Source organism: Mustelus asterias, chromosome 15 (genome assembly GCF_964213995.1).
Source record: "Mustelus asterias chromosome 15, sMusAst1.hap1.1, whole genome shotgun sequence".
Classification (NCBI taxonomy): Eukaryota; Metazoa; Chordata; class Chondrichthyes; order Carcharhiniformes; family Triakidae; genus Mustelus; species Mustelus asterias.
Window position 1 is genome coordinate 78,837,185 of NC_135815.1, and position 18,289 is coordinate 78,855,473.

The window sequence follows — 18,289 nt, forward strand, 5'->3', positions numbered from 1 at the left end:
TGTCCAATTCTATATCTAGCCTAGCTGTTCAGGCCATGGGCCACTCAACTACACTTGGCTGACTTTTCAGTGTATAGAGGAAATACTGTATTATCAGAGTTGTCATCTTTTAGTCGATAGACGAAACTAAGACCCCACAACACTAGTGGTTACTGTTTTGAGCTAGCAACCCAAAGCAAATGTAAAAAAGAGTTAAGTAAATCTTTTTTTTTTGTTGGCATTAGATAAATTGACCACTGGTGCTATAAATTGTTACAGAAACCTAGTGATTCATTACTTGCTTCAGGTAAGGGAATCTCCCAAACTACTTGATTATTTTTGCTCTTTGAGGTGACCTAGCAAGCTTGATGAAAAATAACTACTACCAAGTAAATCAATTAGATATAGACAATAAATGCTGCCTTGCCAGAGACTTATTTATTCACATAATAATACAGGAAGTTGACATCTCTGGCATGAAGCTGTACCACCATGCTGCTGCTTAAATGTTAAATATACTAACAAGTACATCCAGCTTGAGGAGATCTTATGGCACAGTAGGTAGTATCCCTGCCTCTGAACCAGAACCTCCAAGTTTGAGTCCCACCCTAGGACTTGATCGCCCAGGAAGGCATGTCCATAATGTGGCTAAACAAGTTTAAGTTTTTTTTATTAATTCATTGGATATGGGCATCACTGGCTGGCCAGCATTATTGCCCATCCCTAGTTGCCCATGAGAAGGTGGTGGTGAGCTGCCTTCTTGAATCGCTGCAGTTCATGTTCTGTGGGTTGACCCACAATGCCGTTAGGGAGGGAATTCCAGGATTTTGACCCACAACTGCGAAGGAACGGCGATATTTTTCCAAGTCAGGATGGTGAGTGGCTTGGAGGGGAACTTGCAGGTGGTGGTGTTCCCATTTACCTGCTGCCCTTGTCATTCTAGATGGAAGTGATCATGGGTTTGGAAGGTGCTGTCTAAGGATCTTTGGTGAATTGCTGCAGTGCAACTTATAGATAGTACACGCTGCTGCTACTGAGCGTCGGTGGTGGAGGGATTGAATGTTTGTAGATGTGGTGCCAATGGGCTGCTTTGTCCTGGATGATGTCAAGCTTCTTGAGTGTTGTTGGAGCTGCACCTATCCAGGCAAGTAGGGAGTATGCCATCACACTCCTGACTTGTGCTTTGTAGATTGTGGATAGGCTTTGGGGAGTCAGAAGGTGAATTACTCGCTGCAGTATTCCTAGGCTCTGACCTGCTCTTGTAGCCACTGTTTATGTGGTGAGTCCAGTTGAGTTTCTGGTCAATGGTAACCCCAAGGATGTTGACAGTGGGAGATTCAGTGATGGTTATACCATTGAATGTCAAACTTTAAAATGTGGGTATTTATTAGTTACAAGTAGGCTTACATTAACACTGCAATGAAGGTACTGTGAAAATCCTCCAGTCGCCGCACTTTGGGTACACTGAGGGAGAATTTAGCCTGGTCAATTCACCTAACCTTCACATCTTTGGACCTGTGGGAGGAAACCGGAGCACCCAGAGAAAACCCACGCAGACACAGGGAGAATGCACAAACTCCACACAGTCAGTGACCCAAGCCAGGAATCGAACCTGGGTCCCTGGTGCTGTGAGGCAGCAGTACTAACCACTGTGCTACTGTTCTGCCCCAAGGGGGGTGGTTAGAGTGTCTCTTATTGGTGATGGTCATTGCCTGGCATTTGTGTGGCTACTTGTCAGCCCAAGTGCAAATTCTTCTAACACATGGCAGGAATGGGAGAGATTCCATGTGATGGAAAAAAGTTGAAGCTTTTATCATCACTATCCAGAGCTCCAGACTACAAAACACATGTTCAGGTACATGTTGCCACACCAACTTGGACCATGCGAGTGAACTGTAACATACCACCAATATTCACTTTGTGCAGCTGGCTTGTCTAACAAAAGATTGAGAGTTTAGAACCAACTTTAGATGCACCTAATCTTTGTTGATTCTGCACTTCAAAATTTATACCGTTTAATCAATAGAAATAATAATATTGTGGTGTCATTTTAATGTAAGCTTCAGTTGTGATTAAGATCCATATTCAGAATAGTGGCCCAGTTTTTATGGTCAGCAGTAAAGTGAGGATGGTCACCATTGACTTCATGCAAAGCTGTCCACCTATATCTAGCGATCTCATGATTTTGGCTTCTCGGGTAGTACAGTGGTTAGCACTGCTGCCTCACAGCACCAGGCACCCGGGTTCGATTCCTGGCTTGGGTTACTGTCTTTGTGGAGTTTGCACATTCTCCCCATGTCTGTGTGGGTTTACTCAGGGTGCTCCGGTTTCCTACCACAGTCCAATGATGTGCAGGTTAGGTGCATTGGCTATGCTAAATTCTTCCTCAATGTGCCCGAACAGTCATCGAAATGTGGCGACTAGGGGATTTTCACAGTAACTTCATTGAAGTGTTAGTATAAGCCTACTTGCGACAAAAATAAATAAACTTTAAAACTTTTTAAAATGGCAGTTTAAATTTGGTGCCAAACCAAGAGGCAGAATTGGTGTGGTGCTGTAATAGTGATATCAGCAAGGTGTCCAAATACTCTCTCACTGCAAAGCAGCAAGTTAAGCACTTAATATTCCTTCACCTATAATTTTGTCTTCATTCAGTGAAATAAACAATAATGATTAGATCAAAATACAAGCTAAAAGGTAAACAAACGTTTTTAATGTGTAATTTTATTATGCAGAAATGTAATAATTTAACATCAGTAAGACATTTAGCAATAATTCTGAGGCTAGTACAGATAGAAAAACAGTTACACTGCATTCATGAAGGTGTAGCTTTTCAAAGGTTTTTACTAGAAAGACTAAGCCCAGAAGTGGATTTTTTTTTTCATGATTTCAATTTAAATTGCAGTCTGCAGGAATTTCTATAACGCATCCTATGGAATGTAGACTTAGTGACAGCAACTTCCGATTTTCTGTTATTCTGTGCATACCTGGACACCTGAAGTTGCAGTCAGTTTCAGTGGAGTAATAATGGCGATTGTTGAGTTTTTCTTCATTTCCATAGTAAACTCTTACTGTGACAGGACATTTGGGGAACTATTTTTTTCAGTTAGTGATGTTGAAGGAATCCAGTATCACCTATATTTCGGGTTGAATTCCATTGCAGTTATTGAGGGGGATGAAGTAGTTATGCCTTGCATGAGATGTCCTTAGGAAGTTATGTTAAAATGAGGTGCTCTCTAATTGATTCTGGATTTCAGTCCCATTCAAGTAAGACCTTGCGCCCCACACTTATTCCTTGCTCAGTCACTATCACCAGAAATTCAATTAACTGGTCCTTCATATCAGAACAAAGAACAGTACAGCACAGGAACATGCCATCGGCCCACCAAGTCTGTGCCAACACAGATGCCTCTCTAATCTAACATTTTTTGCCTCTATGTGGTCCATATCCCTCTATTACCTGCCCATTCATGTATCCATCCAGATGCCTGTTGAACGCTGTTATAGAATCTGCTTCTACTATCTCCTCCGACAGCACGTTCCAGGCATTCACCACCCTGTGTGTGGAAAAACTTGCCCCTTTCATCTCTCTCAAACATTCCCCCTCTCATACTCAATCTATGCCCCCGAGTAATTGACCCTTTGACCCTGGGAAAAAGACTCTGTCTATCCAGGCCTGTCATAATCTTGTAGACCTCTATCAGGTCCCCCCTCATCCTCTAATGCTCCAATGAAAACAATCCAAGTTTGTTCAACCTTTCTTCACAGTCCATATCGTCCAAACCAGGCAACATCCTGGTAAATCTTTTCTGCACCCTTTTCAATGCATCAACATCCTTCCGGTAGTGTGGTGACCAGAATTGTACACAATACTCCAAATGCGGCCTAACCAAAGTCTTATGCAGCTGCAACATGATTTTCCAATTCCTATACTCAACGTCCCGACCGATGAAGGCCAGCATGCCATACGCCTTCTTGACCTCCTGAGTTGCCACCTTCAGGGAACAGTGGATCTTGCATGCCTAAATCCCTCTGTATGCTAATATTTCTAAGGGGTCTACCATTTACTGTATACTTTCCTTTTGCAGTACACCTTCCAAATCGCATCACCTTACATTTGTCCGGGTTAAATTCCATCTGCCATCTTTCGGTCAAGGTCTCCAGCTGATTTATATCCCAGTGTATCCTCTGATAATCCTTCTCACTATCCGTTACTCCCCCAATTTTTGTATCATCTGCAAATTTACCAATGAGACTACCTACATGTTCCTCAAAATCTTATATATATTTATATATAAACAATGGCCCCAGCACTGACCCTTGTGGAACACTGCTTGTCACAGATTTCCAGTTAGAAAAGTACCCTTCCACTGCAACTGTTTTCTATGCCCAAGCCAGTTTTGTATCCATCATATTAGCTCACCTCGGATCCCATATGACTTCACCTTCTGTATCAGCCTGCTATGAGGAACCTTATTGAAGGCTTTACTAAAGTCCATGTATACAACATCCACTGCCCTGCCCTGGTCAAGTTTTCTTTTCACTTCAAAGAACTCAATCAAGTTTGTGAGACACAACCTCCCCTTCACAAAACCATGCTGTCTACCGCTAATAAGCCAATTCTCTTCCAGATGTGAGTACATCCTGTCCCTAAGAATCTTCTCCAATAATTTCCCCACCACTGATGTAAGGGTTATAGGCCTGTAATTTCCCGGATTGTCTCTTCTGCCCTTCTTAAACCGAGGAACAATGTTAACTACTCTCCAATCCTTACCCGTACAAAGATTTTGGCCAGGGCCTCCGCAATTTATTTCCTCGCCTCTCTCAGTATTCTGAGATAGACCCTATCCAGCCCTGGGGACTTGTCCACCTTAATGTTTTTCAAAATCTCCAATACCTCCTCCCTTTTTATCTCAACATGTCCTAGAATGTCAACATCCTCCTTTCTACACTCACCATCCACCAAATCCTTCTCCTTTGTGAATACTGATGCAAAGTACTCGTTAAGGACCTCATCCACCTCAACTGGCTCCACACACAAATTCCCTCCACTGTCCTTGAGTGGACTTACCCTTTCCTTAGCTACCCTCTTCCTCCTTATGTATGCATAAAAACCCTTGGGATTCTCCTTAATCCTTTGACAAAGGGTCATCTGGACTCAACGTCAGCTCTTTTCTCTCCTTACAGATGCTGCCAGACCTACTGAGATTTTCCAGTGTTTTCTCATTTGGTTTTAGATTCCAGCATCTACAGTAATTTGCTTTTCTCCTTAATCCTGCCTGCTAAGAACATTTCATGGCCCCTTTTTGCCCTCCTAAGTCCCTGGTTAAGCTCTTTCCTGCTATCTTTGTATTCCTCAAGAGCCTTATCCGTTTTCAATTTCCTGAAATTTATGTACGCTTCCTCCTTTTTCACTAAGCTCACAATCTCTCGTCATCCAGGGTTCCCGAATCTTGTCATCTTTATCCTTCATTTTTACAGGGACATGTCCTGAATTATTAACAACTGACTTTTAAAAGACTCCCACATATCGGATGTGGATTTATCCTCAAACCCCCAGTCTACATTTCTATAGCTCCTGCCTAAACCTGTTGTAGGTAGCCTTCCCCCAGTTTAGTAGTTTCATTCTGCGACTACTTCTATCCTTTTCCACAAGTATCTTGAAACTTATAGAATTGTGATCACTGTTCCCAAAATGGTCCCCCACTGAGACATCAATCATCTGTCCGGGCTCGTTTACCAGAACCAGGTCTAAGATTGCCCCTTCCCAAGTTGGACTATCTCCATATTGCCCCAAGAAGCACTTTTGGACAAACTGAACAAAGTCTGCCCCAGCTAAAATTGCCCTTGGTGTCCTGGGATGCGTAGGTTAGAGGGATTAGTGGGTAAATATGTAGGGATATGGGGGTAGGGCCTGGGTGGGATTGTGGTCGGTGCAGACTCGATGGGCCGAATGGCCTCTTTCTGTGCTGTAGGGTTTCTAAGATTTCTAAGCTACCAAATAAACCTGTTAGAGTTTAACCTGGTGTTGAGATTTCTTACTGTGCTTACCCCAGCCCAACGCCGGCATCTCCACATCATTGTACACTGTCCCAGTGTTTTATTTCCCTTAGCCTTACTGGACCCATTCACTAAATTCTCCACAGTCTCTGTACTGTGGCCCTTTTTGATTTTTGTCTTTGGTTTCTCTGTCTTCCACTTTTCCCCTTTCTGCCGTTTGTTTCTGTCAGCACTTTACTTCCCTCTGACTTCCTGCATCGGTTCCCACCCCCCTGCCACATTAGTTTAAACCCTCCCCAACAGCACTAGCAAACACTCCCCCTAGGACTTTGGGTCCAGTGCTACCCAGGTGCAGACGGTTAGATTTGTATTGGTCCTACCTTCCCCAGAACCGGCTCCAATGTCCCAGGAATTTTGAATCCCTCCCTCAAGCCACATTCATTTTAGCTATCCTGACATTCCTACCCTGACTTGCACGTTTCTCCTGGGATCTTGCCATGCGTGAATTGATTCTGCTTCAACAATGACGAACTTAAAAATAATGAATTGTAGTGAAATTGTTTAGGCATTTTTGAGAGAGACATAACAAATGCAAATATGACGATAAACGAACGTTCAAATTTGATTATTTAAAGGATGCATTTGATTATTTAAATGACTGTGACGATGAATGAAAGCTTCTAATTGGTTTCCTTTATTTAAAGGATGCATTTGATTATTTCCTTTCTGGTGGTTACAAAAGACACATATGAACCGTAAAGACAGTATGAACCACGTGGATAAAAAGGTGAGGATTCAAAGTGTGCAAAAAAAAAACCCAAACCGCAGTCTGAGCCAAACCCGGTCACAATCATCAAGCTTAGTCAGACATCAACTCCGCCTACTTCCTCTTCCCGATCTGAACGCTGCGAATTGTAGGATGCGTGTACGCTTCTGTTGCGTGCTGGAAGCCATTTTGGAGTTGTTATTATTCAAAAAGAAAACACGGTGATCAATATGGATCCCGGGGAAGGCATCGCACGACAAAGGGCTCGGCGCGCGTACTGCGCACGTGATCTCCATTCCCAACCGCCACCCGTTCCAATCCTCTCAGCCCGCCCGCGCGCTGCACTCTGCCCAGTGCCCCGGATGTGCCCGTCTCCTCAACGCGCATGTGCGCACGCGGCAGAGGCGGGGCAAGCTGGGCTTTCAGTTAATGGAGAACGGGCGGAGGGAAGAGTGAGTGTGTTATTATGTCCCGATACAACCGGTGCGGTGGAGGTGAGGATCCCCCCCCCCCCCCCCCTTAGCACTGAAGGAACCCTCCCCCGCCCGAACCGAAAATAAGACCACCGAAAACAGGCCAGCATTTCATCCCTTGCCGCACTTTCCAAATTGGATGCTGCTTGTACAATCCCGAAAGGTTGCGGAAGCTGCCTTCTGCGCGATGGTAGCACGCCAGCCTCCTTCAGCATGGCGGGGGTCGGAGCTGCGTAATGGCGGCAGCTTGTTCTCTCCCCTTTAACATCGTTTTCATTTTTCCTCGTTGCCCTCTGCGTGTGTCTGTTTTTTTAAAAGCCGCTTTACCTCGATGGGTTTAACTGTAAAGGCTGTGGGGAAGATGCCTGGGAGCAGCCACTGAAGCCGAAAGCAATCGAGCGCGCTTTGGCGGGCCGTGTAATGCATCCATGTTGTTAAGAGGGTACACCTCTCCGGTTCGTGATTAAATGATTTGGGAAGGTGGTAACCAAATTGTGAGCCCGGCACGTCGGTGGTACTTGACCCTGGGTTGGGGGGCAGAGAAGAAAAGGAAGTTCGACAATGCGCCAAGCGATTGAACCTTAATGCAACATTTTGACCCCTATCCCCCGTGAACGTTTAGCTGTTGTCTCGTCCAGTAAATTAAGATTTAGCATTGTTCTTTGTGGGGATTTAATGATGTCTTATTTAAGCTGATAATATGCACCATTGAAGCTGTGCCCCAGGTTTAGAGGATCTCGGATTACAATTCGAAACCATATGTTGAGAAATTAATTTTATATACAGCAATGTAAATAATTGGAGCTTGTGCCACTACCATCTTGTATCTTTGCTGTATCCATTGTAACAGTTGAATTTTGCCTTGTGACCCCTATGGTGAGGAGGAAATTTATAAGAGAAATTGATTGCCTTATGAAATTAAGTTTTATGATATAATACAGATAAGATGTTTCGTTAAAATTAAAGAAGTGTCAGGTTATGTCCTAAACCGTGAATTATGTTAATAGCTAATAGAATTAGAAATGCTGGTACGTGGAATTATTTGATCCACACTGTCTGCTGGTTCAAGCTCCACATTCTAATGTAATCTCAACTATTGCTTTACATAAACTTCTATTTTTATTTTTTGTTAGTATTGCTCCTTCATAAATGTTGTTTTCCTGCTTCATTGCCACTTGTTAGTAAAGAATTCCATTTTCTATTATCTGAGAAAATTAATTCCAATCATCTTTGTTTTTAGAGCTAAAAAGTGTTAGCCTTGACTCAATGGTAGCACACTCATCTGAGTGAGAAGGTTGTGGGTTCAAGTCCAACTCTAGAGACTTGAGCGTGTAACCCAGCTTATTCTTTGCAGTATTGTGGGGATACTGCACTGTTGGGTGAACTGTCTTTCAGATGGTACATTAAACTATGGCTCTTTCTGCCCCTTCAGACGAATGTAAAATGCCCCATAGGATTATAATTGAAGAAAAGTAGGGGTTTTCTTCTGTTGCCCTGCTTTGTACCAGTATCTCAAAAAAATCTGGTTATTTTGTTTAAGTCTGTGGGATTATGTTGTATACACATTGTCTGCCATGCTTCCTACATTACTTCTGAAGTGCAATCATTGTTGTAAGGTGCTTTGGGACAATTTGAGGTTATGAAAGACACTGTCAATGCTAGTTATTTTTCTAATCCTGAATTTGGGACTCCTCATTTCAGATTCAGTGAAAATATACTTGCATTAATGCATGGAAACGCTTTCCTAATTTTTGCCATTCTTAATAGATTTCTGCTTGATCATCTCTGCAAGAACCTTTTAACATCTGATAACTCTGTCCTGTCATTTTTAAGCTGTTGACTTCATGACCTACCTTTAAATCTATGGACCCCTTATGTAGGATTCTATTTTATTTCTTCAGAACTTAGTCTGACCTTTTTTAGGATGAATATCCTTCAATTTTCAAAAACGTGCTGCATATTTGTATTTGACTGCAGTTGTCTCACAATTGCCAATTATAATCTATCTGTCTTGTACTGTTTGTTTCACCTTCCTTACGGTTTGCCAGCTAGTTTTGATGATCCCTCTGTTGTGTGTGCAGGTCACATTTATTTATATAGAAGCAGGTTGTTCTGGTACATTCCTGGAATAAACCATTAGTTATTCGAAGAAATGTCCATTTAGTGCAGTTGTCCCTCTACAACTCCACAGTTAATTCTGTGGGCTTTGACTTTAAGTATCTCGTGTGACGTGTCAAATACTTTGCAGTAGTCAAAATATAACATGACTTCTGCATTTACTTTCTTGCTTGGTAAGATTGCTGTTTTTCTACATAGCCAAACTGAACAAATGTGTAAAATATAGTTATTAAATAGGAGTAAATATATTGAAATTCTTATTCAGGTGATATATTGTGGTCAATATGCTGCAAGGCACTATAGTTGTAATGTTAGGAACCACTAATTTGAGAATTTGGTCTATAGTTGACTCGAGAAATAATACTGTTGGTAAGACTTAACACCATTGAAAAATTCTGAAAGCACATTAAACAGGCTCTGGCAATTTGTTTTTTTTTTGCAAAAATTGTTGATCAAATATTTTTGATTATGTACACTACTGAAATTTCTTGACTTTACTAGAAAGCCTATTGGCTTTTCATGTGATGAACCAGGGTGATTTCCACTTACAGAGTAATATAATTTAATTGGACAATTTGAGTGTACATTTCAGTTGGATTGTCGCTTTTGTAGCAGAGAGGTGTTTACGGTTTACAAAATGGGAGATTTCGAATAATGTTTTCACAGCTATTTATGTTTCTTGTACACAAAGAACAAAGAAAATTACAGCACAGGAACAGGCCCTTCGGCCCTCCAAGCCTGCACCAACCATGCTGCCTGACTGAACTAAAACCCCCTACCGTTTCGAGGACCATTTCCCTCTATTCCCATCCTATTCATGTATTTGTCCAGACGCCCTTTAAAACTCACTATCGTATCTGCTTCCACTATCTCCCCCGGCAGCGCGTTCCAGGCATCCACCACCCTCTGTAAAAATAAACTTGCCTCGTACATCGCCTTTAAACCTTGCCCCTCGCACCTTAAACCTATGCCCCCTAGTAATTGACTCTTCCATCCTGGGAAAAAGCTTCTGACTATCCGCTCTGTCCATGCCCCTCATAGTCTTGTAGATTTCTATCAGGTCGCCACTCAACCTCCATCGTTCCAGTGAGAACAAACTAAATTTCTCCAACCTCTCATAGTTAATGCCCTCCATGCCAGGCAACATCCTGGTAAATATTTTTTCTACCCTCTCTAAAGCCTCCACCTCCTTCTGGTAGTGTGGTGACCAGAATTGAATACTGTATTCCAAATGCGGCCTAACTAAGGTTCTATAAAGCTGTAACATGACTTGCCAATTTTTAAATTCAGTGCCCTGGCCGATGAAAGCAAGCATGCCGTATGCCTTCTTGACTACCTTCTCCGCCTGCGTTGCCACTTTGTGACCTGTGTACCTGTACACCCAGATCACTCTGCCTATCAATACTCTTAAGGATTCTGCCATTTACTGTATATTTCTTACCTTTATTAGACCTTCCAAAATGCATTACCTCACATTTGTCCGGATTAAACTCCATCTGCCATCTCTGCCCAAGCCTCCAACCGATCTATATCCTGCTGTATCCTCTGATGGTGGTCTTCGCTATCCGCAAATCCACCAACCTTTGTGTCATCTGCAAACTTACTAATCAAACCAGTTACATTTTCTTCCAAATCATTTATTTATATATATTTTATTACGATTAGCAAAGGCCCCAGCACTGATTCCTGAGGAACGCCACTTGTCACAGCCCTCCATTCAGAAACACAACCTTCCATTGCTACCCTCTGTCTTCTATGACCGAGCTAGTTCTGTATCCACCTTGACAGTTCACCTCTGATCCCATGCGACTTCACTTCTATACCAGTCAGCCATGAGGGACCTTGTCAAAGGCCTTACTGAAGTCCATGTTGACAACATCTGCTGCCCTGCCCTCATCAATCATCTTCCTCGAAAAACTCGATCAAGTTAGTGAGACATGACCTCCCCTTCACAAAACCATGTTGCCTCTCGCTAATACATCCACTTATTTCCAAGTGGGAGTGAATCCTCTCCAATAATTTCCCTACCTCTGATGTAAGGCTCATCGGCCTGTAATTACCTGGATTATTCTTGCTCCCCTTCTTAAACAAAGGAACAACATTGGCTATTGTCCAATCCTCTGGGACCTCCCCTGTAGCCAGTGAGGATACAAAGATTTCTCTCAAGGCCCCAGCAATTTCCTCCCTTGTCTCTCTCAGCATTCTGGGGTATATCCCATCAGGCCCTGGGGACTTGGCTAACATGTTTCTCAAGAACCCCAATACCACCACCTTTTTGATCTCAACATGACTCAAGCTATCTACATATCCTTTCCCAGACTCATCATCCACCAAGTCCTTCTCTTTGGTGAATACTGACGCAAAGTACTCATTTAATACCTTGACCATTTCCTTTGGCTCCATGCATAGATTCCCTCCCCTGTCGTTGAGTGGGCCAACCCTCTCCCTGGATACCCTCTTGCTCTTTATATATATATATATATATATATATATAAAAAGCCTTGGGATTTTCCTTAATCCTGCTGGCCAATGATTTTTCATGACCCCTTTTAGCCATCCTTGCTTAAGTTTTTTTCTACTTTCGTTGTATTCCACACTTGCTTCATGTGTTCCCAGCCTCCTAGCCTTGACAAATGCTTCCTTTTTATCTTTGACAGGCTCTCAATATCTCTCGTTATCCAAGGTTCCCAAAACTTGTCATACTTATCCTTCATCCTTATAGGAATGTGCCGATCCTGAATCCCTATCAACTTACATTTGAAAGCCTCCCACATGCCAGATGTTGATTTGTACTCAAACATCTGCCCCCAATCTACATTCTTCAGTGCCTGCCTAATATTGTTGTAATTAGCCTTCTCCCAGTTTAGCACCTTAACTTGAGGACTACACTTTTCCTTATCCACCAGTACCTTTAAAGATTACTGAATTGTGTTCACTGTTCCCAAGCTGCTCCCTTACTGAAACGTCGACCGCCTGGCCGGGCTCATTCCCCAATACCAGGTCCAGTATGGCCCCTTCCTTAGTTGGACTATCTACATACTGTTTCAAGAAGCCCTCCTGGATGCTCCTTACAAGCTCTCCCATCCACACCTCTAGCACTAAGTGAGTCCCAGTCAATATAGGGGAAATTAAAATCTCCCACCACAACAACCCTGTTACCTTTATACCTTGCCAAAATCTGCCTATGTATCTGTTCCTCTATCTCCCGCTGGCTGTTGGGTGGCCTATAGTAAACCCCCAACATTGTGACTACACCCTTCTTATTCCTGAGCTCTACCCATATTGCATCACTGTATGAGCGCTCTCATTTCTAGTTCAACCTTTGCCATTGGTTAGAAAGGTGTCCTCCCACAGTACAGCTGTGATATTCTCCTTAACCAGTAGTGCAACGATAGAAGATTGAAATTTTTTTTGCAATAAATGTAAATCAAGAAAGTGGTTTGCCAAAGTTAGCATACATGCATATTATTCAAATAACCTATTTTTATGATAGTTTCAAATAGTCCCATGTATTGGGGTTAGCTATTCTGGTCTACTCCGATGTTCCAAATTAAGACCATAAGACATAGGAGCGGAAGTAAGGCCATTCGGCCCATCGAGTCCACTCCACCATTCAATCATGGTTGATTTCAACTCCATTTACCCGCTCTCTCCCCATAGCCCTTAATTCCTCGAGAAATCAAGAATTTATCAATTTCTGTCTTGAAGACGCTCAACGTCTCGGCCTCCACAGCCCTCTGTGGCAATGAATTCCACAGACCCACCACTCTCTGGCTGAAGAAATTTCTCCTCATCTCTGTTCTAAAGTGACTCCCTTTTATTCTAAGGCTGTGCCCCCGCGTCCTAGTCTCCCCTGTTAATGGAAACAACTTCCCTACGTCCATCCTATCTAAGCCGTTCATTACCTTGTAAGTTTCTATCAGATCTCCCCTCAACCTCCTAAACTCCAATGAATATAATCCCACGATCCTCAGACGTTCATCGTATGTCAGGCCTACCATTCCTGGGATCATCCGTGTGAATCTCCGCTGGACCCGCTCCAGTGCCAGTATGTCCTTCCTGAGGTGTGGGGCCCAAAATTGCTCACAGTACTCCAAATTGAACCCATTCTAACTCTTATCTTGGTATTGCTGTACGGTATGTTTTGTAAATTAGGTGTGATAAACTATTTCTTAAAATCTATCATGTTTCTGATCTTGGGTGTGTTGCAGTGAAGAAGTAGCCACATTTATTTTGTAGTGAGGGAAAACTTGAGGGATACTCTCTCCAAATGTTATGCAACTGTTAAGTTTAAATGGTGTGCATGGGTGTGAATTCTTGAGTCAGGTTGGTTGCAGAGAGCAATGCAATTCCTTCTCAAATTATACTAATGTGGGACCAGCTTGTCAAAATTTTGGATTATTCTACATCTAGATCTAGAACCTTTGGAGCAGTGTGAATGATCACCTATTCTGACCAACCAATTCAATAATGTGTTTCTAATTCTCTTCCCTGTCCAACTTGAAATTGAATCCTAGCTTGTTCAGAAAGTACTGTTTTACTTGTTTTTTGTTTCATATTGTGTGGAATATGTTTTCTATTTGTAAAATTGTGTTGGAAAGAGGAGGTCTTAAATGCAGAATATCATGGCTTGATGTTAAAGGTGAAAACTTTGCGTGCTCAGAAAACCGAACCGCGTGCTGTAACAAAGATATTTTAAATCTATCTTACTTCAGAATTCCGATTTTGTCTGCAATTGTTCAAGGAGGCACCAAGCCGAAGATGATTGGAAAGAAGTTTGAAAGGAAATGTCCATTTACCTGTAGTTGTGGAGTTTTGGGGTATCTGGCTAGAAGTGACCATACTGGTCTTTGGCCAGTTTCCTGCCATTCAGTGGTAAATCTGTGGCTGCAGGAGAGCTAGTCCAGGGAACTTAATTGATCAATTCCTGATTTGTGCAATTCTGAAAATTTGCTCATTCTGAAGAGTATTAATTTTTGATTTTGAAAGTTCAGCATTTATTCCAGTATGCAACTCAGCTTGGAGTTTATATTAAAGCCATTACTCTTTGAATTGCATCTAAAGGTCTTTGCCTATATCCAACAATTAAGTTCTTGCCTGTGTGAATGAGAACAAAGTCTGCAATGTGGATGAGCAAGCTGACTGGCACTGTGGTATGGGAAGCTGTTAAAATAGGCTTGAAAAGGCATACATGACTGGTAGAAGGGAAAACGGTTTGGCCGATACTGTTGTCCAAAGCTGCGACCAAGAGTTTGAGGCTGTTTTGTCTGCATGGTGACAAGGCTAAGAACATCCCTTTTGAGGTTGGAAAGTAATTTGAAGTGGAATGGAGAGGATCCAATTGTTGTGCCCCATGTTGGAACCAATGGCAAGGGTTGAACTAGAAATGAGGCTCTGAGGGGCGAGGGTGAAAATTATAATGCAGAACTTTGATTTGATTTACTATTGTCACATTGATTGATAGAATCATAGAATCCTACAGTGCCGAAGGCGGCCATTTGGTCCATCGAGTCTGCACCGACCATAATCCCACCCAGGCCCTATTCCCGTAACCCCACATATTTACCCTAGCCAGCCCCCACCCCCCCCCGACATTAATGGGCAATTTAGCATCAGCAATCCACCTAACCCGCACATCTTTGGACTGTGGGAGGAAACCCACGTAGACATGGGGAGAATGTGCAGACTCCGCACAGTCAGTGACCCAAACTGGGAATTGAAGAGGCAGCAGTGCTAACCACTGTGCCACCGTGCTGCCCCATGCACTGAGATATAGTGAAAGTACTGTTTCTTGCATGCTATAATGGGCAAAACATACCGTTCATAGAGTACATAGAGGAGAAGGAAAGGATAGCGTGCAGAATATGGTGCTGCAGTTCTAGGTAGGGTGAAGATAAAGATCAGCTTAATATATGACATGAAAAGTCCTGTGACAGGGAAGAAGCTGTCCTTGAGTCATTTGATACACGTTTTCAGACTTGAGTCTTTTTCCCGATGGTAGAAGGTGGAAGATAGCATATCCGGGGTGCGTGGGGTCCTTGATTATGCTAGCTGCTTTCCTGAGGCAGTGGGAAGTATAGACTGAGTCGATGGATGGGAGGCTGGTTTGTGTGATGAGCGGGGCTACATTCACAACCCTTTGTAATTTATTGCTGTTGTAGTCAGCAGGTGCCATACCAAGCTGTGATACAACCAGGTAGGATGCTTTCTGATGCTTCGGTTAAAAATTGGTAAGAGTCATAGTGGACATGCCGAATTTCCTTGGCCTTCTGAGAAAGTAGAGGCATTGGTGAGCTTTCTTAACTATGGTGTCGGCATGGAGGGTTGAGGACAGGTTGTTGATTATTCAAACACCTCAAAACTTGAAGCTCTCGACCATCTCCACTTCGTTGCAGTTGGTGCAGACGGGCATGCAATTAATATTTAATACCTGAGATGTACAAGTTGGCATTGAACAAACAAATGAGCTTTTTACAAAAGTGAAATGCTGCGGATGCTAGAAATCTGAAACAATTGCTGGGATAATCTCAGGTCAGGCAGCATCTGTGGGAACAGTTAACATTTCTGAGTGATCTCACATCATAACTGAAGAAAGGTAGAAATGTAAGAGTTTTTAAACCAGTGGGAGGAGGAAGAACGAACAAATGGAATGCTCTATGATAAGATGGAGAGCAGGGACAATTAAATAATAAAAAAATTGAATGATGCAGCAGCCAAAGATGGTGGTAATAGATATAATAAAGAAACCAAAGGTTGTGCCATAATGAGCCATGAATGACTAAATAAAAAATATTTGCATGCAATATGAAGGGATAAAGAAAGAAACAAGGCCATCACAACAAACAAAAAAAGTGGGGGGAAAAATAGAACAAGATGAAGATAATCGTTGAATTTGATGTAGAGTCCTGAAAGCTGTAGAGTGATACATTTGAACTTGCATTTAGCAGGCCATGAATTGAAGGGTCAGCATGGAGCAAGATGGAGAATAAGATAACAAGCAACCAGAAGCTTGCAGGCTGTTCATCCAGTCTGTGTTTGGTCTCCCCAATGTAGAAGAGACCACATGGTGAACAGAGAATACCATGTACTAAATTGAAAAGTACAAGTAAATCACTGTTTTGCTTGGAGGCAGTATTTGGGGCCTTGGATGGTGACAAGATAGGTGAAATGACAGTTGCTGTCTCTCCTGCATGGAAAGGTGTCATAGGGAAAGGAGCAGATGTTAGGGGTGACTGAAAAGGAGACTAGGGTGTTGTGGAGGGAATGGTCCTTTTGGAAAGCTGAAGGGGAGGGCAACGGAAGATGTGTTTGCTATCATGTTGTAATTGGCAGAGGAAGATCAATTGAATACAGAAACTGATGAGGTGGAAGGCAAGGACAAGGGGGACCAAATTGTGGGTCTGGGGAGGAGGATAGGACTGGCAGTCAACGAATGTGAAATGGATCGGCCACTGGAGAGCCGTGTAAACCATATTGGGAATTCTTGAGTGAGGAAAAGAAAGACGCATTGGAAGTGCTGGTATGGAAGGATGCATCTTGGAACAGATGTGACGGAGAAATTGGGAGAATAGAATAGAACCCTTCCAGGAAGCAAGGATCCTTGCCTTCCACCCCACCAGCCTATGTATTCAGCAGATCATCCTCCGCTAGCTCCAGTATGATACCAAACACATTTTCTCCTCCATGGCACCCAAACTCACCCTTCCTTCCCCTAGGCAGCTTTCCATGCAAGTGAAGGTGATGCAACACCTGTGTTTTCACCTCCTGCCTTGTCACTGCCTAAGGCCCCAAACACTCCTTGCAAATGAAAGTGATTTACTTGTACTTTCAGTTCAGTACACTATTTGCTGTTCACGATGTGTCTCTATATTGAGGAGACCAAACACAGACTGGATGACCACAGGATGAACATCTCTTCACTCCGCACGAATGACTCCAAGCTTCTGGATAGTTGTCATTTTGATTCTCTATTCTGCTCTCATTCTGATATTTCTGTCCATGGCCTGTTACAATGCAAACTCGAAGAACACCACCATATCTTTTAACTCTGCTCTAAAGCCTCCTGGGCTTGGTATCAAGTTGAATGTCTACCTTCATCTTGTTTTCTTTTCTTTTTAGTTTTGCTGTGTTGATCTTGTTTCTTTTTTAAACTTTCATGTTGCATTCAGGTAGTTTTTATTTGGTCATTTGTGGCTCATTTGGACACAACCTTTGGTTTCCTTACTATATCCATTCCCAATCTTTTTTTTAGGCTGGTGCATCATGAAATCTTTTCTTATCTAATCTCCCTGCCCTCCTTCACACGAGCACAGAGCTTGCCTTTTGTTCTTCCTACTCCCTTAAAAACGTTTACATAATCTCCCTTCACTTCTGATGAGAGGTCTCTTGACCTGAAACGTTAACTCTGTTTTTGACCTGCTGAGCTTTCCCCAGCAATTTTTGTTCTGATATTAAAAATGCTTAACTGAGAAAATGGTGTGGGAGGCAGGACATTGGCACCAGTACTAGGGAAAGAGGAAATGTCATTGAGATGAGCTCCACTTGAATTGACCTGGGATCGGTGTTCTAGCAAATCAAATAATTAGGCTTGTACAAAGGAGTTTAAACTAATGAAGAAACAGGTGGGAGAATTCAGAAATGGGTAACTGCAGAGCAATAAGAATGTCAAGGATGTAAAGCAGGGAAGGGACTTCGGTAAAATCAGTGTGTCAGGAAGGGTTCTAGAGCATATCATTAGTTGGATAACATCAAGGAAACATCAAAAGAAGTTCATACTGAAGACATTTAGGCAAAGTATTTACAAAATAGTTGAATAAATAGCACTGAGATTAATATTTGGGTTAGTGGACTTTATATTAGTGCAGTTTACTCTCCAATTCATTAATTGTAACATGGTTGCAGAGAACCAGATTCTGATGAAAGGTCATAAACTGAAACATTAAGTCTGTTTCTC

The 18,289-nt window shown here is 42.5% G+C and overlaps 1 protein-coding gene across 3 annotated transcripts in view; it reads left to right on the forward strand.

Annotated features, from left to right (window-relative positions):
* The first annotated feature begins 7,162 nt into the window (after window positions 1–7,162).
* The window catches only part of srsf7b (serine and arginine rich splicing factor 7b), a 42,147-nt gene continuing 31,020 nt past the window's right edge, over window positions 7,163–18,289 (forward strand). Inside the window, exon 1 of one of the 3 annotated variants that reach the window (XM_078230201.1) lies at window positions 7,163–7,239. In XM_078230201.1, the coding sequence (XP_078086327.1) occupies window positions 7,212–7,239 (28 nt within the window). In that variant the 5' untranslated portion in view covers window positions 7,163–7,211. The remainder of the gene's footprint in view (window positions 7,240–18,289) is intronic. The other 2 variants (XM_078230202.1, XR_013499676.1) reach the window with 2 other exon arrangements.